Source organism: Hypomesus transpacificus, chromosome 2, assembly GCF_021917145.1.
Source record: "Hypomesus transpacificus isolate Combined female chromosome 2, fHypTra1, whole genome shotgun sequence".
Lineage (NCBI taxonomy): Eukaryota > Metazoa > Chordata > Actinopteri > Osmeriformes > Osmeridae > Hypomesus > Hypomesus transpacificus.
Genome location: NC_061061.1, coordinates 14,232,915 through 14,256,427, shown reverse-complemented (window position 1 = coordinate 14,256,427; position 23,513 = coordinate 14,232,915). Strand labels below are relative to the sequence as shown.

General features: G+C 41.9%; 1 protein-coding gene across 3 annotated transcripts in view; it reads right to left on the bottom strand.

The window, feature by feature from the left end:
* Window positions 1-23,513, bottom strand: part of LOC124474727 (raftlin-like) — a 44,399-nt gene that overhangs the window by 16,536 nt on the left and 4,350 nt on the right. Inside the window, exons 2-5 of one of the 3 annotated variants that reach the window (XM_047031146.1) lie at window positions 18,505-18,672; window positions 8,165-8,342; window positions 3,351-3,462; window positions 1,145-1,589 (exon numbers count right to left, since the gene is read on the bottom strand). In XM_047031146.1, the coding sequence (XP_046887102.1) occupies window positions 1,145-1,589; window positions 3,351-3,462; window positions 8,165-8,342; window positions 18,505-18,649 (880 nt within the window). In that variant the 5' untranslated portion in view covers window positions 18,650-18,672. Of the gene's footprint in view, window positions 1-1,144; window positions 1,593-3,350; window positions 3,463-8,164; window positions 8,343-18,504; window positions 18,673-23,513 lie in introns of all 3 variants that reach the window. The other 2 variants (XM_047031137.1, XM_047031129.1) reach the window with 2 other exon arrangements.

Sequence of the window (23,513 nt, the reverse complement as noted above, 5' to 3'; positions counted from 1 at the left end):
AGGATTACAGTGGACAGGCCAGCCATAACTGGGAATCGGAGTCAATCTCAGCAGAGAGAATTAGAAGCAAGGGACATGGTAACTTGGCACACAATCACACGCCATAACAGGCTGGGAGTGTGGGGGATGTGGAATGTCAGGGGAGAGAGGGGGGGGGGGGGCAGGGAGGGTGGAGAGTATGTTGGAAGGTTTGGGAATGAGAAAGGATTGGTGAGGCAATGAGGAGGGGAGGGGTCTGGGTGAAGGTTGTCGTGAGGGTGGATGAGTGTAGGAGGATTGGATAACGCTGAAGGAGGTAGGGGATGAGAGATTATCTAAGTGCAAAACGCATGGTAGGGGGGGTCCAGATGGGCCGAGGTGCTGGAGCCAAGAGAGTACATGAGCGTACTCACACGAAAACACACATTCACGATGGTGTGTGCATAGGCACACAAACGCTCACACAAATCCTTGCACGCGTATGCTTTCACACCCAAAAAAATCTTCGGATGGGAAAACTGTGTGGGTGGGCCCCTCCATCTGGTATTCCAAAATGCTCGTATGAAGCCAAACTTCAATTGATTTATGCACGGCAGTGTGAGCTTTAGAATAGCGATGGTGTATTGTTATAAGTTATACATAGTAGGCTTTTTGAAACCGAGTGAAGATTTCTGTTCCAAACTCATAATGTATTGTGCCACTGCCGAGGAGAACATTTCTGTCCTGCCTATTTAGTTTAAATGTTTCAATAAAGAATTTTCGAAATGTTGAAATAAAAATGACTGTTCATGACATTGTTTTATAATATGCTTCTTTCAGCAATTGCAGAACTTTCAGCCTAGAAAGACTATTAAAGAAAGTTCGTTTTACAGTGTCCTTGGAAGTAAGGTTCTCTTCTCCCATAATTTTCCCGAATATAGCTGACAATGCTAATCAGCGCTAACTTGGAAAAAGAACATGAAATTGCTTAGAATTACCTGCATCTTTCGACTACACTCCCAGTAATTGTAATGCATAAAACTCAGACACATTCCTTCAAATGGGAATGATAACCAAAGTGTCCGTGCTCGTGTAACCAGCACCAGTCAGGCAAGACCAAATTCTGACCTGTTTAACTTTTGGGGGAGATGAATTCTAAACAATAATACATTTGTTTTGGGCTTACCGTTTCTTTTGGTATACAGGCTCGGTTTCTCCTTTGGTCCTGTGGTATTTGTCTTGTTGTTGTTGTGTGTCAGTGTGTCCTCCTCTATCTCTTCTTGGCTTTGTTCGTCTGAGGATGGCGATACAGCCTGAGAGGAACCTCCATCGTGGTTGACATCTACCCCAGTAAGCCCACTCTTCCCAGGGGTCCCAGGCAAGCTCTCCCCCTGCACCTCACATGGGGAGTCTGGAGCCTCCATGTTCTCCTGATCCGGGGAGCTTTGTTCTCCATGGTTCCTGGGGGTTAGGGGGCTGCCGCTGCTGAGGGAGCCGAGCATTGAGCTGGGGCTGGAGTGGAGGGAGAGCGAAGGGGTTTCTGGTTCTAAGTGGATCTTGGTGGCAGGGGCCCCTCGTGGCTCCTGGATAAAGCCAACAAATGTGATGCCCTGGTCAGCCGCATCCTGGATCTGCTGGAAAGATAGAACAAGCAGCATCTTCAGAAACTGTGTGGTTTCTGCACTCTGAGTGGTTTTGTTTGTGATTCCAGACGTGGAATTTGACTTAAAGAAGAGTTAGTTCTTAAGATACATATTCTTACAGTTGAAAGCTCATGGGAGAACGAAAGCAAATACTGAATCTTGTTCCGGTAACTATAAACAGTATAACAGTTGTCATATCTGATACTTGCATAATTACATCACTCCAATTCCTTCCCTTCCTCTCTCCTCTTCTCTTCCTGGCATCAAGCACTCTAATAGAACCAAAGTTGATTGCATTCAAGACCGCGACCATTGCTGCATCCAATCAAGCCAGTTCTTTCTCCATCTCATTGTCATCTGGCATTTTATATCAATTGGAGATTTTCCATCAAGCAAAACTGAAATGTTATCTGTCAAGGGATGTTAATGGCGCCATTCTCCATTATGACTACTTCTTCACAAGAGCCAGCCAGCAGCGCGACACGGCTATCTCTCACCCGATGCAGAGAGAATAAAAATCAAATCAGTGTAGATGCCATATCGTAGGTTATTCAGTATGAAATTAAATTGGAAAATAGTGACATAGTTTCCAGCTGCATTGTTCAATATCTAGGAAAGCTCAGTCAGTGATGGCATGTTATATGTATAGTAATCTATGCTAAATGGAACCTCACAGAGAAAGGAAATAAATATAATCTTTAACATCTCATTTGATTGTATGGCTGTCGGGACTGGGTAATTTAATTTCTCGACATATGTTTTTGTCTAATGTTGATGTGGGTTAGCACTGATGTTGTAGTGATGGCTGGGGTTTGCTCAAAACTAAGAGAGAAGTCACACTATGTTTACTGTAGATTGGGCATGTTCAGGCAATTGTCCAGGTCATGGTAATGAACTGTAAACAATCTTGTTTATATTACATTCATACAATTTCCTTGTGTTACATTTCATTTTGTCATGTCTCAGTACATCGGCTATCTGCTGACAGTCTTGTCTGGACCTGCTTCCGCGGGAGAATGGCAGCTGTCCACAGTAAAAAAAAAAAACATATATATATATATATATATGAGGGAAGCTATTTTTACATTGAACATATTTCATATTTTCCTAGATATCAGACTGCTTTGGGAGTATTGAGTCTGAAGGTCAGGAGAAATCCCCAGCAGAGATTGTTTTCTGTCGCCCCTGGGACTGGACTGCCACTGTGTTGCTGATCCATGTCCACAGTCCATGGCTTTCATACAATAAAGAGTGCCTTCTTTCTCCCATCCAATATTAATTAAATAACCAAGATACAGTGTAATGAGGTCTTATTGGCCTTCAACTACATCAATATTGTGAGTGGAAATTTGAAGAGTACTTTATTCTCACTAAAACTACATGATTTGCAACCGTAATTTTATTTGAGGCATGCAATTTAAATAGAAGGGTAACATTGATTTTTGAAAGAAATCACATTATAATTAAAAGTTATTAAAAGTATGAACAGTTCATTAGCATTTTTTGCCCTTGAGTCCAGACATCTCAAAATCAATCTGGAAAAAGTGTTGGTAAATATGAGTGTGTTTGTGTGTACACCTTATTATTTCTCTTCTTCTCCTTGTTTGTAATTAGGCTCCCTTTTAGAAGTCCATACCTCTGGCAGGATTTGTGAAGCTACCTTCACTCTAACATCCAGAGTGAGAATCAAAATATGTACTGTTGATGGAGGCTTGACGAGGATGGCTTTATCAGTGGCCAAAGACTTACCTTCTTGACGTAGCCCTGAATGAGCTCAGGGGTGGGCACCTGGTCACCGGGCAGACAGTGCTCAAGCTGCAGCCGGTAGGAAGCTGCAGGGATGGACTGGCTCTTATCACTTCTACAGACAACACCAGAAGGAGGGGGGAGAGAGACATAGAGAAACAGAGAAAGAGTGAAAGAGAGAGAGATAATCAGAACCAGCAAATCTGACATCCTAATCATGTTGTAGGAGATCAAACCTAAAGTCACTGCACTACACGCACATTAATATTCTGACTCACTGAGGTGTACATTTCTACAAACAAGTATTGTAAACTAATTATATACAATACGTTCATGTACATTTAGCAGACGGTCTTATCCAGAGCGACTTACAGTAAATGCAGGGACATTTTCCCAGAGGCAAGTAGGGTGAAGTGCTTTGCCCAAGTACACAACGTCATTTGGCACGGCCGGGAATCGAACTAACAACCTTCTGATTAGTAGCCCCACTTCCTAACCGCTCAGCCATCTGACCCCCCCTGTGCTACATGTGCTCAAATTGTACGTTGTGGATTTGCATCAAGCTTTGTCCTGTAACCTATCCTAAACCATCTTGGTCAACCTAACCTTAACCAAACATGATGCCTAAACCTGGTCTGTAGAGTATTCATGTAGATACATTATCATGTGTCTAATGCTAGGCAATGTAAGATAAATTCAGTCTGAAAGTAGTTTGTTTGTATAATCTTTGCCTTGTTGTGAGTATAAGGGAGAAACATTTATACTTCTGGAGTCATATAATCTGCATAGAGATGCACTCAAGGATGCAATACAGTAAGAAAGTCAATGCAAATCTAGTCTTATTTTCCCACTCAACCTATATCAGGATAGTGATCGAAAATAATCTATTTATATTGTTATAAATTTTTCTATTTTTTTCCAGAGGAAATCCCTTAGCTACCCCTGAGGAGGCTAATACCATATTATGTTTCTCTTTCTCTCTGCTTCTCATCCTGTTGACAAGAGGAATGTTGCCCTTTCTTAATACGTGTGTGTGTGTGTCAAAATGTGTATGCATTTCTAAGGTGTGTGGGTGAGATTGAAAATTATCAGATGCATCCCAGTTCCGCTCTGTCGTTGTATCTTTAATGCACAGCAGGATGAAATATAATTACTAGTTTCTCAGAGTCACAAAAGCAACCATGTCCAATGTCACTGTCACCATTCACACTTCACCACTGCCCTGGAACCCGACAGATGCAAACACTGCCAAATACACAACGCCATTCCAAATATAGACCATGAATGCACATTGCTAATGCTTGTTATAAAAACTGAAGCACTCTTTACAGCACTAACAATTCTAAATAACAGGCAGAACAGTAGACTCTATTCCAGCCACCGATTTGCAGACACATATTTCTAACTACCTCAGATATGCTTGAGGCAGGCTCATATCTTTCACAAAAGACCAAACACAAAAGCGAAGAAACATCTCAAAGAGTGCATCTCTGTCCTTCAGGCAAGCCATGCACTCCCTTTTAAAAATAGCACCATCACCTGCAGTCCATCTTCTCAGTGTGAGTCAGTCACTTACATTCAGCCCACAGCTCTGGCTGTCTGTACTGAAGGGCGTCATGTGGCTCGAGCGAGTGTCAAACGCCTGCTTGCCTCCAGTCTCCTTCTGGGTCAACACCTGCTGGACCAACCATCCACTGCCAAGACTAGAAATTATACAGCTCTGTGGGAGAAGTTCGGTTGAGGTGGCAGCTTGAGAGGAAACTATTGTGTTCGCATTTGTTTACAACCCAGTCGCACAAAGACTGTTTGGCCTCAAATCGGATATATGTTCACTCCCAATATACTATAATTGGGACATACCATGTGACAGGCTACTAATTCATGAATGAGAACATTTTTAAGAATATATTTGCCTTTCCACATATGGCTCTAGCAAAGATTTTCTGATCTTTATAAGAATCTGTACAATTTCCTGTAGCTTCCAATCGGCCGGACAACCTACAATACAGTTCAAATGGGCTACTGTCTGTAGGCAGCACATCCTCAAAGAACAGAATCATGATTGTCCCCATCCCCAGTAAGCACAAAATGCTGTTTTTAGTTACTTTTTTCTGATATAATGTCTTGTTTGCTTCTTTGATATTTACTAAAACAGGTGGCACAAGGGAACCATTTGGCACCAGTTGGGGCTTTGTGTTGAATTATTAAAAAGTAAAAAATAGACCAAAATACAGTATCGACAGTAAACAAGCAGTGTGAGAGATCCTTTGACTAGATCTGAATAGGCTACAGGGACATCTCAAGAAAGACTTTACATGATGGACACTTAAAATCATCAATCACCATGACAACACCTCAGTTGGGAATCACCCAACCTGTATTTAGTAATCTTATATCCCTGGCTTTAAAAACATTGAACATCTTTCTTAATGTCAGCTTTTCATGGAGTCATGAATAATTTAACTGGAGCAAATCTCCTCTAATGGTTTCTGGTTGGTACCACTGCTTGAGCACGCGTGAGCTTTACAATTACCCAATAATGATGAATATATCCTATCAGACGTTGCTTACTGAACAGTAACCTGGCTTTGCCTCAACCAAATTGAACTTTGGGAGTTTTGACAGTTGACATTAACGTTTCAAACGGTCCAATCCATTCCGTTTGCATTGCAGAGTTCTACCTGGCTCTGACTGCCACCAATGACAAATCACAGTCAAGCCTGTTGCACGTTTAAAGTTCTGGTGCACTTAACCTAGTATACCATGCAGGTGACAGTGTGAAACATGTACCAATGGTGCTCAGCTTTATGTAGCTTACATGGCCCGTGGATTTGGTGCTGTATTTAATCTCTTGTAATGTCACCCTACGGTATGGATATATCATTCTTCATTTGGCTTAGAATTCAGGCTAATACTGTAGAGATTTGGCTGGGACTGTATCCAAAGAAACTGTGTGCATACTAAACACTGCTTGATCCAGCTGCTGAGCAGAGCCTAGCTGTTATTTTGGCTTTCTCCTTCCTTATTTATTTCCGTCTCTCCATCTCTGTTTCTCTCTCCTTTCCCGCTCTGCCCCTCCCCTCCCTCTCGGTCTCTGTTGTCTCTGGTTGACTCGCAGAGCACCGTCAAGCACAGAGGACACTTTGGGCTCTGTTTGTTTTCGGAGCATGATGAACGGGTGCACCGTCAAGCTTTCATCCGCATTTTCTCTCCCCCTCTATTCTTCCCTTTGATTCACGGGGACTGACAGGGTGACAGGAAGTGGAGATGCTCCACATTTGATTTGTTTTATTTCTCCCGATGTCATCCCCCCGAGGCAGCTGCTGATGTGAGCAGCCGTCTTCACGTTGACAGACGCTGAGCTAAAGCGGGCTTGGGCTTGGTCCGAGTCATCAAAGGATTGCACCCCATCTCGCCTTTTCATTCTCTTTCTCCTTCTATGCCTCTCTTTCTCTTCACACCCCGGCTGTGATCTTCTTTCCTCTTTCCTTGACATCCAGCCACTGCCTACTATCTCTCACCGATTCTTCCTCTCAAGAGGGAAGGCAGCCTAGCTGCTGCTCATTCATCCATGTTGTGACACACAGAATCAATAACTTGTTTATCTTCCTTTGTCCAGACACAAGTTCATTGACCAAACACTGTGTTTATGTATGTTTCTGTGTGTTGAGAGGTGGGATATCCCTCGTCAATGGAAGCACGTTATTGACTAACCGGACAGGAGACACTTGAAGGGTACATTTATAAGGCAATCAGGCACACAATCAAAAGAAAAAAAATGATCTTAAATCCACAACATTCTGAGGAATTGGTCTATAATTATTTGTCTGTGAAATTTCCAGAATAATTTTAAAGGAATTTGAGGTGAATTCCTGGGCATGAAATTCAGAAAGAGGTAATCTTAAACAAAATCTGTTTTATGGCTCTGAAGCTGTAGATTCACTACAAAGACCACGCTCCCCTCCCAGCAGACCTCTGCTGTGTTCAGACACACACACACACTCACAGACACACACACACACACACAGACACACACACAGGCCATGAAACATGGATGAGAGGGTGGGTGAGAGGTTCAAATGCTGAACATGTAACATATCTGGGGTATAGTCATAAGTGGTTCTTCACCAAACCATCAGATGAACACATACACATACAGTACACACACATACATACACAGACATACACACACAAATACACACAACCACACACATACACACAAACACTTCACCCATATGGCCAAACACTCCTAGTAAGAAGGCTTGAAACCGCAGTCCCTTCAGAAAAACCAGCTGGTGAAAGCTTCATGTGGAACTGCTTGGCCACTCATCTCTACCATCCTCCACTGCCCCGCAATGCCCTCCACTTACCCTTGGAGCTGGAAAATATGCCCTGACCAATCTGATACCCACCTTCCATGCAATGCCTGGAGGCACTTGGGTCGGGTGTGGAGGGCAGATGCAGGGGCAGATGTGACTTTGGACCATGAGCAGATTTTGGCCAGGGCATCAGAGGCTTGGGATGAGATTATTGCTGACTCATTTCCAAAAACAACTGTCCTTTTCAGCGTGCTTGGTCCAAATCTACACTGATTAATTCCCAAATCTCTTAACACAGATGTTTAAAATCAAATGTCACATTTACATGTTCGTCCAAAATGTAAATTGAAAACTAATAATATGTCACTTCTCACATGCCAACATTTGATCTCTTAACTCTGCCTCCTCGTTCCTCTTTCTGCAATTTAATGACTTTCTTTTGTACTACAAAATATAAACAAATTGTATTCATCTTTTTAGTATCTACAATATTCATACCCCTCGTTGAGTCGAGAAAGTACAGCCCGGTACAGTTGGTGCTGGGTGCTGGTTGTGTCAGGTCCACAGGGGTGGATGAAAGGGTGGACTGCTGCCAGTACAAAGCCTTGCTGGTAGAGGTCTTGGAGCTGGGAGGGAAGTTCCCTCACTGAAACGAGGCGCAGGGTGGATGTGCCATCTTAAAAAGAAGACAGGAGGGATGGATTAGGCATGTCATTATCTTGGAGAATGTTAAACAAAGGCAATTGAATCAGTGTGGAGCTACAATGACAAACCAAAAAGACAAGACATTTACATACATGTATGGACTACAAAGGCTAACCAGACCCAAACTTGAATGCAACCAAGCAATTTTTGAAAAAGCCTTCATATTTCTCACCAACAGTACAAGTTTCAACGACAAAATTCCTTGAAAATGTAGGGTACTGTACATGGTTGGGAGCAATAACCTACAATTGCTCAATAACCCGGTATTTGACATGGATAGAAAGAAAAATATAGAGGTGTTCTTTATTATTGTTATTACATTTTGGTCTTCAATGCTATCTCGACAGGCCAAGCCAAGCCATGCAAAACAGTGTCAGAGACAGAGTGTCAGCCTCACTTCAGAATCACCCAGCTGTGCAACAACAAGCACACACAGGGCTCCTGTCCTGGCCAGCCAATCAAAACAGAATGTATGCTAATGAGGATCTCTCTGAGAGATAGAGAGAAAGAAAAGGGAGAGAGAAGAGACACCGAACGGGTGAAGGAACCTGGTCCCCGGTCGATTGACGGCTGAGCTTTCAGAATCCACAGTGAGAGCGGCATTTAAACCAGTCCAAACAGCTGTGGTGTGTGGGAAACTGCCAAGAGGGAGAGATTGCAGTGCAAGGTCTGTCACTTTTGACCATAGAATCAGGATAAGAGAGAGAGAAATGGTCCATGGAAACTGTGAACATATGGGAGGTCATGCTGGGGCCAGAATTGCAGTGTATATGTCCATACACATATAGCATACGTATACTTCACAAATGTATCTAAGTATATACTGCATATATACAGCATGTACTGTTTGTCTATAGATTTGTGTTACTGTACTATGGCAGGCTTTCCTCCATTACAGAAAATTTGCTATTGACACTGACTTTCATTTATCATATAACCTGCCATATAAAAAAAACATTAGCAGTGATGGTAGTTTATGACTGGGGACTTAGGGAGCTCCTCTTGTGTTCATAGTTCATAGTAATAAAATAACAAGGTTGAAAGGTTGTAAACACTTCATCTACTGTACATTGATCACAGGGACATTAAGCCTGAGTGTGGAAGATGTGCCCAGCGTTGAATAAAGTACACATTGGCAACCAAAATCAGTCTGTAAAATCAAAGGCTGGCTGTAATTACTTTAACACTATTTTGTCGCATATTTAGACAGTCTATCACCAGGATACCAAAAGAGGAAAGGTGGAAATGGAACAAGGCTCCCACTGCCAATTAGAAAGCAACATTGTGAAGCGGAATAAAGCTGATTCAGTCAGGACTCTCCTGGGCATGGATCCAACGGTCCATTGTGAAACGGCTTTGAAAAAACTCATAGTGTCCCCTCAGGCCAGAGACTGGCTTGCTAAAAATATATTTTAAGAATTTCTCAATCACACTCTGTCCTAAACGGCCACAACATGAGCCCCGGGAGTTAACAAGGCATGGAAGAATTAACACAAAAAAAATAGGCCAACCATTTCCAAACGGTGAAACGGTTGTATTTCTTCTTCCCCACAAGCTGCCTTTGGACATAATGTGTGATCTGTAATTTTTTGGAGGATGCATAAACACCCAGTTCTTTCCCCAGGGACTGGATGCTGTATTTGCCTGGTCTGTGAAATGGTGATTATCAGCACAAATTTAAAACACTCTTTACTTCTGCTCTGAACTCTTCTGGTTAGATTGGTCAACAGCAAATACAATTCCCATTGGGTATAAGAGACTGAATGTTTCTTACAAAAGCTGGTAGAAAACCAACTTTATTATATGTATCCTCCTTACATCTTGTTATTACCAAGTTATATGAAATCTTGAGATGTGGCAGAAGTGTTGACGCAGCAACAAGATATGGGCAAATTGCTTTTAAGGTAGATTACAGATTAGATCCTGTACAGCATACGTATACCGTGTCTAATGTCCAATGTTCTCAATATGTGAAGATCTTTGTTTAAAAAGCATGTGACCATCTGGACAAGCGGTCTTCAGTAGGTAACCTTATCAGCAAATAGAAAGACAATTATTTCTGCCCATGTTTTGATTCACTCAGAAAAGTTGCGCTCACATCAGAAAGAAACAAGAACAAATCATGCTGTGACAAATCATGAGAAAGAAGGCTCCTGGCTGACAACCAACAAATTGGTTTTCTGGAAAATTGTGTTAACACAGACCCATCAAACAAACTCCTATGTAACAACAAGAAGGAAACCAAAATGTGGGAAACTTGTAAAGGAATCATACCACAGTTTCATCTGTGAGATGAAAAAGTGCAAGTGGTAAAGTGCATCCATTTAGTAGAGATTACTAAATGTCTGTACTAAACTGCACAGCAAGCATACAGTAGCATGCTTTGATACTGTATGCTCTATAGTTTGAACAAAAAGACATACATAGAAATATGTAGGTTATAACAACATGAGTGACAATAAAAGTGTGCATAAGTATGTTTATTTATGCTTGTTTAAGATCAGATTGATTTTATGACAACCACATTACTACCAAGCCAAAACTATCTCCCTGTACAGAGTTTTGAATCTTACATCTGTTATGAAACCTTCCCATCTTGCCTTTGTCGTGTAAGCAGAGTTGATCTAAAGCCTCTTTGTCTCCATCAGTCAATGTGTATGAAAAATAAATGAGTAAATATGAAATTAATAAGCTGAGATATTGGAGCACGGGGGCTGAGCAAACACACAGTCCTCTGCCGGCAGGGGACACGCTTCAATACGATTTGCATGAACCTTGAGAGAGGAAAAAAAAATGTGTCTGCAATAAATTAGATAACTGGGACTAGCAGGAACAGAGCTTCCGATCCATTCATCGGCTATCTGTTCTTGGGTATCATTCTATCTCACTATTATTATTACTGAAGTCTGTGTATGTTATGAGGTTATTACTAAATTTGCATTAGGCTCAGCCACTGTTTCATATTGATATTAAAGGCTCTATCTCTTTGACCAATGTAGAGATTGAGAGAATGTTTCGTAAACATTTTGAAAGCCAGTGTTGCTTTGACTTCAGGATGTGGTAATGTGTGACAGAGCCAGGTCATGTAATCATGTCATGGAAACAACAACTGCGATCTTGCAACTTGAGTAGGGTATCTGCCTATGTTACAAGGTTGTGGCTGTGACTGTGCGACCTAATAACCGCCTTTGTTTTTTACATGAACCCAGTGAAATATCCTAAATCCTTCCTTTACCCTTTCTAAGTACAAGGTAGTTTTATCATATTATCCTAATTGGCAACATTAGGTCACAACAACATGAACATCTAACCAATGATTATCTTCCCAGAGCAGTGCTATCCTTATTTAAAGCCAATTAAAATGTCCTCTGTCTCCCCTGAACTCTTTCTCTTCTCTGAGGACCACCTATGGACTTCTCTCGCTGTACCTTGTTGCTGTGTCATTAGCTGTGACACTCTGAAAATGGAAATGCCAGCAGCTCCCCTGTTCCCACCTCCCTTTCTCTTACCTCCTCTCTTTCCCCCCTGCGTTCCCTTTCCACCTCCCTCTATTCCCTCCCTCCCTGACCCCCCCCCCCCCCCCCCCTGCTCTCTCCTCTACCTTTATTCTTGTAACTGTCTACCCTCTTGCTTTTAACATGGGGCCAGTCTCTCCATCCCTCCCCTTCCGGAACCTCCACACGGCTCTCGGCCGCAACTCGTCATTAGTAGTCCTGGCTCACAGTACTCTTCTGTAGAGCCTCGGGGGCACAGCCTTGTGCCCTAATTACCCAACTAATGAGTCATTGTGCGAGAGCCCTGCTGGTGCCCCTACTCCCTCATTCACTCATACACATGTACAGATTTCAGATTTGCTTACAACCACTGACACAAAACTCTGACCCCTCCAGTACACTTTTGCTTGGAGACCGACACATGCATGCATATGTGCTCGTACACACACAGACACACAGTCACAAGTCCCAGTTGTGCACTGGCCATGTGACTCCGTAGCGTGGGTGCTTGGATAACACCTAAAGTGGGTACAGAACACACTGGTCTTGTTCCCTTTTCAGCATGATGTTACATGACACATGCTAATCATTTTCAATAAAACCACTGCACCCAGTCATCATTCGGAAGAGAAATTTGGTACAGAGGAACTGTAAGCATGTTTTACGTTATGACAGGCCATGTCAGCTATATGACAGCTTACAAGTGAGAATTGGGACACAGGGCATCCTGGCAGGCTTTTGCAGTCAGTCATCAAGAGACCACACCTCTCCAAAGCTTGAATACTGATCAGATGTTTAGTCTCGTTACTTTCGTTGGGCACACGGAATGGGCAAGAATGCCAAATATGAATGCAATTGTGCTTGCTCCGTCTAGACAGTGCATTTAAGGCTGTCTCTTAGTAAATCTCCACATACATATGCATGCCCTGAAACGCTCAATCTCCAAACTAACTCCGGTAAGCCTCCACAAAAAAGCAGAGAAGCATGGAGAGTTCATCTGCAGACTTGGCTCTGTATTTTGTAACAGGGCATAAAAAAGCTGCCTGGCGTGACGTCTTGATGGAAGGAAAACGACCTGTTATTTGCTCAGCCAGTAAAAGGTTTATAAATAGCAGGTAAAGGGCTCCCTGGAATTAAGTTTACCTCCATCACATTTGCTTGACAGGAACTCTCTGCGCGAGTTTTTGTCCATGCATATCCGCTGACAGGGCTGTTGCCTGGAGACGGCTCTTGAGAGACAAGCAGTGTTAAATGAGCAGGTTGTTCCTCAATGCCCATGCCGAATCCATTGACGTACGGTTTTTCAACCAATGGCGAGACTCAGTTACAGTACATGTGTTACATGTTTCAGTCTGTTTGTTAGCAGAGCGGGTTCCAGTTCAGTTTGTTATGGGAGGATGGAGAGGGGTATAGCCACATACTTGACATTGCTTACATGAGCATGTGTTACGTTTGTTTGTGTTGGATACAGTACATGTAATGACATGTAATGACACACTAACAACTTCGGGCCCCTAACATTCCTTTAGAATCACCAAATTAAACATTTTATGTAAGGGCCATACGGTCTCAATAATTACTGCCAGAGTGCTTGACATAGTAAACCAGTATGTCACATGGTTCGTTTATACACGAGAGTGAGAGCTGTACACTGAGCTGTGATGTACAGCACCTGTTATCTAAAGTCTCCAGTGCAAGCCTCACCTCAAAAACTGTGACATCTGTGACGTGGGTTGCATAATTAACATGGATTCCTAGCATTTTGTAAAATGCAGAACAACTTGTTTGCCAGTGTATTCATTGCATGAATGATGTGAAATATTTATTAATGTCATTAGTTGAGAGTCAATAACATTTCAATGAATAAACACAATAGTTTTGGGTATATTCATAAAGCGAAGCATGTGTCATGAATATCATACATAACATATTCATAAATGTTGTTGGTTCTGTTATATTAACTGTGGAAAACAAAAGTCTGATTTAAAATGGAGGCCCGCAAATACAATGATGGAAACTGCATACTAACTTTAATCTTATAATGTGTACTATTATCATACATCAAAAATGTTATTCAGTTGTTCAGTAATGTGATATAATTCAATCAGATGTTTGGGAAAACAGCAATTTTTTCACTCAAGTTTAAACTTGATAACACTGTTTCCATCGTTTCTGTAGGGAAGTATCAGCATTTAAGACGTATTTGAAGTACATTGCAAAAATGTAAAGCATGTGAATAATATTAATGATTACAAATACATTGACAGCTCTGAAAAGCTATTGAAAGAGGCCCTGAGACAGGGCCTTCATTAATGAATGAGGATATCACTCACACCCTCTTTAAAAGTAATTAGTTCTTCATCTAATCGGCCCCATACACCTCAATCTACCAAACAGATGGGAGGCTACGTCGAGCAACAGGTGGCAAATTGTCATGGAAACTAACATCCCGCCACTGTGAAATCCATGGAAACTATGTCGTAGGCACAATGTAACAATCTCGATGTCGAGTCTATTCCAATATGGATCTGAAATCATTAATCCATACACAAGTGAGATCCATATCTCAAGTAATTCAAAACGGAACATGTGCACCCCCTGTACCAATCTTTTAAAAGGAGTCATTTAGGGCTTACTTACTTAGAATTGTTTATTTGATGCCTTCATTCTACTTAAGAAACGTACAAAACTATTGATGGGACAAGTAATGTGTTCGATGAATGATGAAAGATTGAAATGCACATGTCTGAGGAATAGCTTCTGAAAGGACCAGACTGAAGCTTGGTTACCATTACAGTACAAACTACTTTCACAGTATGATAAACATGCCAAAAGCACTCTAGGTGCTGTGAGTTTAAATACTGCCGCATGACTTTATCTGGAGAGCTGCTTTGTCAATAAAGGCTTCTTCCATCCATGTCGTTAGAGGCCACTGTCCAACAAAGTCGATTTCATGGCCTCAAACATTTCACACCTATTTTGCCCACCAAGTTTGTCAATTCGTTTGCAGGAGTGCTTTGTTCAGTTATTAATGGAAAGTCCTTCAGACTGATTCCTGCACTAAGTGCTCAGCTGAGTCTCTCACACCTTCAAACAACAGAGTGGATGGGGAGGAAGCAACATCTTAGTGGACCAATCTAATGAGATACAACTTCAAAAATGTTTTGAAAAGTCTGACTTTTCATACTTTACTAGCTCAGAGGGGAATCAAACTACTTCAGAGAGCCAGGAAGTTTAAATTGGCTTGTAAAAGAGAATGGTAGAAGACAAAGGTGAGAGGCAGTAAGGGGCTGTGAATGTAATATGTTAGGCCTTAACTCGCGAATGCCATTTCAGAGCCTAAATATGTCTTGATTATGCACAACGTTTTCTCAAAAACTAATGTCAACAAAACCTTAAAGTGAAACTTGAGCTTTTAAAGCAGAGACATCCAAAGCTAGCATGGCTCTCAGGAAGTGAGGTCAAAGTTCAGGTTCAGTTCCTTTATAAACCCTAACCAACCTAGCTTTAGCTTTTAGTTTTAGAGTGACATAGACATGATAATACAGGCTATATAAAGTGTACAACTCTTTTTTCCCCCGCCCAAAAAATAAATCTAATTGTTCCTCCAGTTGGTTCTTTGAAGGCATGGGCAAGGTTTGAAAAGGTGTTTTGTTGAATTTAGATTGTTTACTCTGGCACCATCGGGGGCCTAGATTTCATTTCAGCACAATCAATACTAGCATAATGGAACTGAGTAAGAAGACTATGAGACCAAATAAAGCTGTGTGGAGGCGGAGGCCTTATTGTGTGTCTGTCGGGAAGACAACTTAGAATAGAAAATACAGAGTAATTCAGGGATGTTTCCCCCCACACACACACATACACACACATACACATACTGTACCATCAGGCATCAAACACTCAAAAAGAGTGTTACCAGCCCGCCCAAAACTGTTTTATCTCCATTCTGTCAGGCAAATCGCATGCTTCATACTGCAAACTGAGATTTAGCCACCACAAAAAGAAGACCTTGGACACAGCAATAAAGTACCTCAAATACAAATGAAAAAAAACTATTGTACTGACACAGGCTCAGAGAAGGATTAGAGAGAGAGAGAGAGAGAAAGGGAAATAGAGAGGGAGAGAGAGAGAGAGAGTGAGTGAAAAAAGAGAGAGGATATGGAGGGGAAGGAACTATGCCGAAATGTGCGTTTCCTGTTCATGCAAGAACACTGTCAGCATTTGCTCTGGTTTGAAGCTTTAATGAGTTGAAGCTGCTGAGTTTGCCAAAGCCTTAAACACAGCTCTATGTCTCTTCTTTCACAAATTACTAACTGATACTTTGCTGTATTTTATGGGTGCAACAGAGACTCAGAGACAAGACCGTGAACCAAGATCATGGTTAAAACGGTTGTCAAGGGCCTATGTTCCAGTTTGACTTTCAGACTGAAAAAAATATTCATATGACTGAAGCTACTTGCAATTTGTATTAATTGTGTCATTTAACCACTTGCAAGATCATATTGTTGTTTTTGTTTTTGAAGTGTATTAAATAATGCATGTTTTACCCATGAAATAAAATGTGTCATCTCAAACCCACTCATTGATTATTTACTCATAAACGCCATTAGCAAAATCAAATACTATTGCAACTCGGGTTAGGGTTAGAGATAGCTAACTCTAAATGTAATCCTAGCCCTAGCCCAACACAAAAAAGTATGAAAAAGGCTACAATTAAAACATTCAGTGTGGCACAAAAAAAGTAAAAAAATGTGCTCCAAAAATGAATGGGTTTTATTTATCTCTGTATAGCACAAATAATTTCAGGTAATCATGCACCATGGCACAATTCGTGCTTATGAGCAGCGTGATACCAGGTGACTACTGGCCATCATCATCATAATCGTCATAAATTCTGTATGATGTGACTATTCAAGGCCACTTATATACACGCAAACATTCTTTTCTACAGCCTGGTGTGCTTATGACGTAGGTCTACATGGGAAACATGCTCTGCATGAAGTGTGTTTGATCCCTGTCATTGCAACAGCCCCCACAGTGAGAATATAATGGAAATCTAATGGAAAAGCAGGTGACCATGAATTCACTCTTCAATGTCATTACCCTGAGACTCGACATTTAATTCCGCCTCTAGGAGCATGGAACCTGGATAAACCCTGGATGCCTGGTTTCAGGGCTAATCTCCACTCAGAACTCTGCACGGGTGTCCTGTAGGTATTCCTGCTAACCTCCCCTCATCACAGCTCCATCTTTAGAGCGGTGAGTCGAGCGCTGGGAGAAAGCTGCTTCTACATGTCACTCACCTGCCACACAGCTTCTATTAACCAGAGGACACGAGGCCTTGAGGAGGGTTGCATATAAATAATGTGTCTGGCACTAAGATTAAATCAAATTGGGTGTCTGAGTGTGTGGACAAGTGTATGTGTGCATCTGTGGTTCGTGTGTGTGGTTTTGTTTTCAAGGATAACATAACACGTACATGCTGTCTGGAGTCAGCTGGTGAATGAATCCAGAGTGAGTCCAAATGAGTTCATTTTCACACAGATACATCCTTCCATCCAACTCTATGACTGCTTATATACCTTGGGCGGAGCTGTCATTTAGTACTGTAGGTCCATGTCTTTAAATATACAGGATCTGGATGGAAAAGTAGGCCAATTGAACGATAGTTGAAAAACATTGATTCAACAATTGTGTAGAATAAATAACTTCTACTATGTATGTCTTGTCGCTTACTGAGTAGTTTACATAGATTCCTACTGGTATTTGGCAATGATGACATTGTGTTACCATTATTAGTTAGCAGTACAGCAACACCAAAACTTAGAGATGGACAAACACTCAGACACCCAGATGGCTGCTTCTCCTCGTCCATCCACTCCAATCAGACGGACAAAATAATGAAGACTAATAAACTGTCACAGCCTCCATCCCTTAGACAGTATTGCTCAGATTCCCAGAGATGCCACTCCCCCCCAACCTCCGGTCCCCACCTCCCCTCCTCCTCACCCTCTGCTCTAACCCTGACTGCGTCTTAAGGGGAAATAACAGAGGGAGTGCTATATATAGCCCCAACCTCCACGCCCTGCTCTCGCCCAACCATGCGCCTGCTCCTGTAGCGGGTTTCAGGATCTCACAAAGAAACAAACACCTATGCCTGTGTGCATGTGTCAGTTCCTGCATGTGTGTGTGTGTGAGTGTGTGTGTGTGTGTGTGTTTGGTGGAGTCATTGGGCAAGCGGCGGGTCGCACAAAGGTTTAGGGTTCGAAAAGGAGGCATGTGGACCATGAGGATCATGTTTGCTTATCACAAGACAGCATGGTACAATTATGTATTCTGTCAAGTAGGGTTGTTTTCTGAGTTGTTATTGCTATAGCTTAGAGTGTACTCGGTTGTCATGTAAATTAATTCAGTATTCTTCCCTATTTCAGATTTTTTTTTATATTATATATTTTTGATTAGGAATTATTGTTACAGGTTACATTTTTTTTTAAGGATAGATAGGCTGCTGAGGATTGTCAAGACAAGCTGGACCAAATGATTCTAATGTACCTATACTGGCACGTAAACTATAAACTATACCATATATGTTATTGTAATAAAATCTTACATTGAGAATGTAGTTTTGTGACTTACCATCTTTCCCTATGAGGAAGTCCAGGAAGCGGTAGGTGTAGGCCACCCCCACCTTGGTCTCCACCTGAGGTCTCTTCAGTGTGGAATAGATCTTCCCTGGACTGTTCTCCTCGGACGGCTTCAGCTTTCTCAGTCCACACCCCATCTCTCCGAGTGTGTTTGTGGACCCTGAAAAGCGAGGAGAAGGGTTGAGAGGAGGCTAAATCTTCTGTGTGCTCTCTCCTTACTCTCCCTCAATGTGTGTGTGTGTGTGTGTGCGTGTGTGTAGTTGTGTTGAAGCTGGATACCAGTCATAAAGCATCATCGCTGTCTGGTAGAAGAAAATATTAATCTATTTTTCTCTTCCCATCCCTGTCACTCTAACTCTCACTCTCATTTAAATACACACATGACCCTATAGGCCACACACACATACACACAGACATCCAATCCGTGGTCCCTCAGGGAGTTTCAGAGGGAAAACCAATAAGGAACAACATGCAGGATAACGACTCCAAATAAATAAATGGTCATAAATGAGCAAGAGTTTTCATGGTTCCCAGAGCCCTCTATCCCTAAAGGGGCTGATAGATATTCAAGGGTGTTCTTGCTCGCCTGCCGTCACCCAAGTGACTTGTAACGGTGTCACTGCATCTCTACTAACCAGAGTTTTAAACTTAAAACATTCAGAATACTCATAACTTGTGTGGTTACCAGAGGTGTGGACTCGAGTCACATGACTTGGACTCGAGTCATGAATTTGATGACTTTAGACTCGACTTGACAAAATGTAAAGAGACTTGCAACTCGACTTGGACTTAAACATCAATGACTCGTGACTTCACTTGGACTTGAGCCTTTTGACTTGATAAGACTTGCTCCTTTCCCCAAAACCCAAATATTAAAAAGTCTGTTATTAAGGAACGCTCTGTATCTTTCATTGTGTATGTGTGCGCCTGTGTGTGTGTGTGTACGTGCTGTCTGCACAACATCCAATCAAATTAGATCCACGTTGTTTTGAAGCGACAGCATCCATCCAATCAAACTGCAGGTCAACCATGGAAGAGCAACTGTCAAACAACGCGCCAGTTAGGGAAAAAATTACACCAAAGATAGTTTCATTCGGGTATAAAAACTACGAGGTGGTCAACAAAAAACGAAGTGCAGCCTGCAAAACATGCAGGTCGAAGATTTCAGACGGAGACGCGACAACTTCCAACTTCGTTCGACATTTGAAATTGCACAAAGAACGGTAGTCCCTACATACAACCCAACTCAGCGGCGTAACAAGGACTTGGCGGGCCCGAGTGCAGATCTCACCAACGGGCCCCTTACCGACCTATCGTCAGGCGAAATTATTGAGTTTTCAGTTTAGCGATGCGCAAGGAAATTTAGGCTACTCATGATGTACAATTAAGGGTAACGACTGCTCCTTCTATGTGAAGATAGATTACGGTTTTTTAAAAGTGAACGGCTCTGACTCGCGAGTCTCTGGCTCTAGATTATGCTTGCTACAACACGGAATGAGCATAATGGAACAGTCAGTCATGAGCCGACGTATCTGCGACGTTTGAAATAGAGCACAGAGATGAGAAGAAAATCTGATCATTTACCGAGGCTTATCCGACGTTATGAATGACGTTTCGATCTGTCATGTGTGCTATCTGGGTACTAGTAAAAAAAAACAGTCACTTCGATGGTGAATATTTAATTTTATGTTCGTTTGATATGCTAGTTTACATTTAGTCTATCTAGCTTTAGCTATTTTCCGACTACATCCTGCACAGTTTACTATATCTAACCTGGCCGCTGCCTGGTAGCCTAGGCCTATATATGCATTTTTATGACTTTTAATAGCCATGTCAACTGCATATACCAGACAGTAAACGTTATGTAATTATTAGCCTACCCTGGTGGCTGAGTTTCACACTCATTGCTGTTGCCGGGCTGGGGGTCAGACGTAGCGTCCTCTTCAACACGCTTCGCCACAATCCAAATGAGGATAGTTTTGACAGCTTTGCCATCCTTACATCTTGCTCTTTTCGTTCCTGCCGCTTTCTGGAGCCACTTTTATGTTAAAGGGCATGGCATGGGGTAGCCTAATTCGCTTCAAAACGCTAATGCAACACAACTGTAGTATCCCAACAACAACTGTCTGTGGTATTCCAACAACTGGATGGGAACAATCCTGTGTGGGTGGGCGGGAATCTTTGACAACAATATTACCCAGACATCCTTGCTATTTTTCGAGGGCAATATTACTTAATAAAAACGACATTTGTTTTATTCAGCAAAAGGCAAATGAGGAAAAATTAATTATTTGCTGTTGTTAACACTGACTGTTTTTAAAATGTTTATTGGGCAGGTGATAGCTCATAATTCTGAATAACTGACACCATAATTGAGAAATGTTTGCGAATTGATAAGACTAGAGATCATATGTGATCTTCAATTGGCGGTATTACAGCGGTGAAAGGGGCCAGGTCAGATTGCCTTAAGGGGCCCGGTCAGGTTGTCTCACTTTTACGGTGAGATCGAGGACGGGCCCCCTTTCGCCACGGGCCCTAGTGCAGCTGCACTCCTTGCACTCCCTATAGTTACGCCACTGACCCAACTTCACAAATCCCGAAATAAATTTTCCAATAAATGACCATTGCTGTAATCTGCTACAGCAGCAACTCTCATCGTGCACAAATGACTGACAGACTTTTGGCCAATTTGGTCTTTTGCAAATGCAATGCAGCATAGGGCCCTGACATATAAAAAGCACAACCCTGTTCATTGTTATGTTCATGTATTTGTTACGTTTCTCACATGTACACACACACACACACACACAGACAATATGAGGTGAGATAAATGAGATGAGATAAATACAGGACAGAAACTGCTGTGGAACTAGTTAAAATGCGAAATACAATGTTAGCACTTTTGTACAAATAATTACAGTTGCACTTGTTCTGCAAAGGAGTGGTTTAAAATGAAGAATATTCTTTCAAAATATGAGTAAAATGTAAAAAATGACTGGTTAATAGTGCAATGTCAGCACAATCTTTTTTCTGCAATTTCAATTGCACTTATACTAAGTTATACTTGTACTTATAATAAATAAATACAGATTTTAAAAGCATACATGATCTGTGTAAATATATTATTACTCTGTGATCAAAAGGACTCGAAAGGACTCGAAACTCAAACTGCAGGACTTGGACTTGACTTGAGACTTGTCAGTCTTGACTTTGGACTTGACTCGGGACTTGCCTGTCTTGACTTGGGACTTGACTCGGGACTTGAGGGCAAAGACTTGAGACTTACTTGGGACTTGCAAAAAAATGACTTGGTCCCACCTCTGGTGGTTACTGATGACAATGAACCATTTGAGCAATTTCTATAAGTAGATCATAACTTATACAATCTATACATTTATTAAATGACGGTTTGATTACTTAAACAGTTTGATGTAATCAGTTTCCACCATCTGGGTTTCTAGCGTGTGCTGAAGCGAGATTTGGGGAAGGATGGGGTGGGTTGGAAGTCTGATGGGTCTTGGCTGCCGTCTGGCCCCTTTTAATAGATCTCTATTGTGTACCTTTCTAATAACTTAAGAAGAGCCGCTGCTAGACGAGGGGACAGTTGGTGGGAAAGATGGGGGTTGAGGGGTGGTGGAAGGATAGAGCTGATGGTGGTGGGGGTGGGGAGGGGGAAATGGTGTGCTAAGTTAATGAGGTGAGCTGGAAGAATGAAAAGGTGAAAACCAATCAAGGTAAGGAAGAGGAAATGGGGTGACTGGTTGGAGATTATTCGTTAGTGAGACAAGGGTCTGTAATGCATTGCAAGTAGAATGTGGGAGAGAGAGGGAGGGACAGAGAGAGGACTGCAAGAAGACTCTCAAATAAGGGATGATGAGGAAGGCCACAGGCTTGTTGGCAGCAGAAGATTCATACCAGTTGCCATGAATGCTGTCCATTTTAGACAAACGTCTCTATGGTGTGTCATGGGACATGGGACGTGTTGTGCCCAATGTCTTTTTTTTAGTTACTGTAAATTGAGGAAAATGCACATGAAGAAACTACAACTAATAGCAGTGATAGCGGTGGGATCTTTGATGTCCTGTGATGTTTTTGGTGTTCAGTGGAGCTGAGCATGTCATCTCAGGGAACTGTGTCATCTATACTACATGAATGAGCTATATGAATGAGAAAGAAAACCTTTCTTCCCATTTCCAGATTGCATATTCAAAAGCAAAAAGTAAAATGGGAAATAGCTCCATTAATTTCCCTGAATGTGTTCTGAAATCTAAAAAGAATATAAGCACCCAGGATCATATGCAAACTTCGATATGTTCAATTAGTACATATTTTTAAATAATTTCTGACATCAAAATAAACAAGACAAGAGTTAACATGCTTCTAAGACCCAGAATCCTCTACAGTGTACTTAAACAGTGTTTACCATAATCTCTTGCCTCAGATGTGGTCTCTGTCAGTTTCAGTGAGAGTGAGCAAGCGAGACACAAAAAGAGAGAGAGTTTAAGATTGAGAAACCGTCAGAGAAGGAAAGGTGGAGAGAGAGAAGAAAGGGGCTCTGGCATGATGTCTACATTGACGAGGGGAAAGGGGCCAGAACAAAAGAGGTGAACAAAAAGAAAACAAAGGGAGAGAACAAATGGAGGAGGTTTGTATTTTCCTGACTCCTGGAGACTAAAGGAGGCGAGGCGGAGTGTATTTTTAGAGCTGACACGGGAAGTGTGAGATGTTTATGAATTTTTTGCAACAACCTTTTTTTCTCTGTCCAACTTCTCCTCAGAGGTGGTCCGCTCAGGGCAATCAAAATGTGTTGGGCCTGCCCATTTTCCTATAGCACTCTGCAGGCTTGTTTGAGGTTTAAACTAAATTGTCTCCTTTTTCTTCAATCTGATGTTTAGCCCAATAAGACCTGATAAGGTTCTGAACAGTAAGTTTGAGTTTGTTTGGATTGTTGTGACCAGGCTTCCCCAATATGATACAGAAGTTGGGATCATGTTATTCACA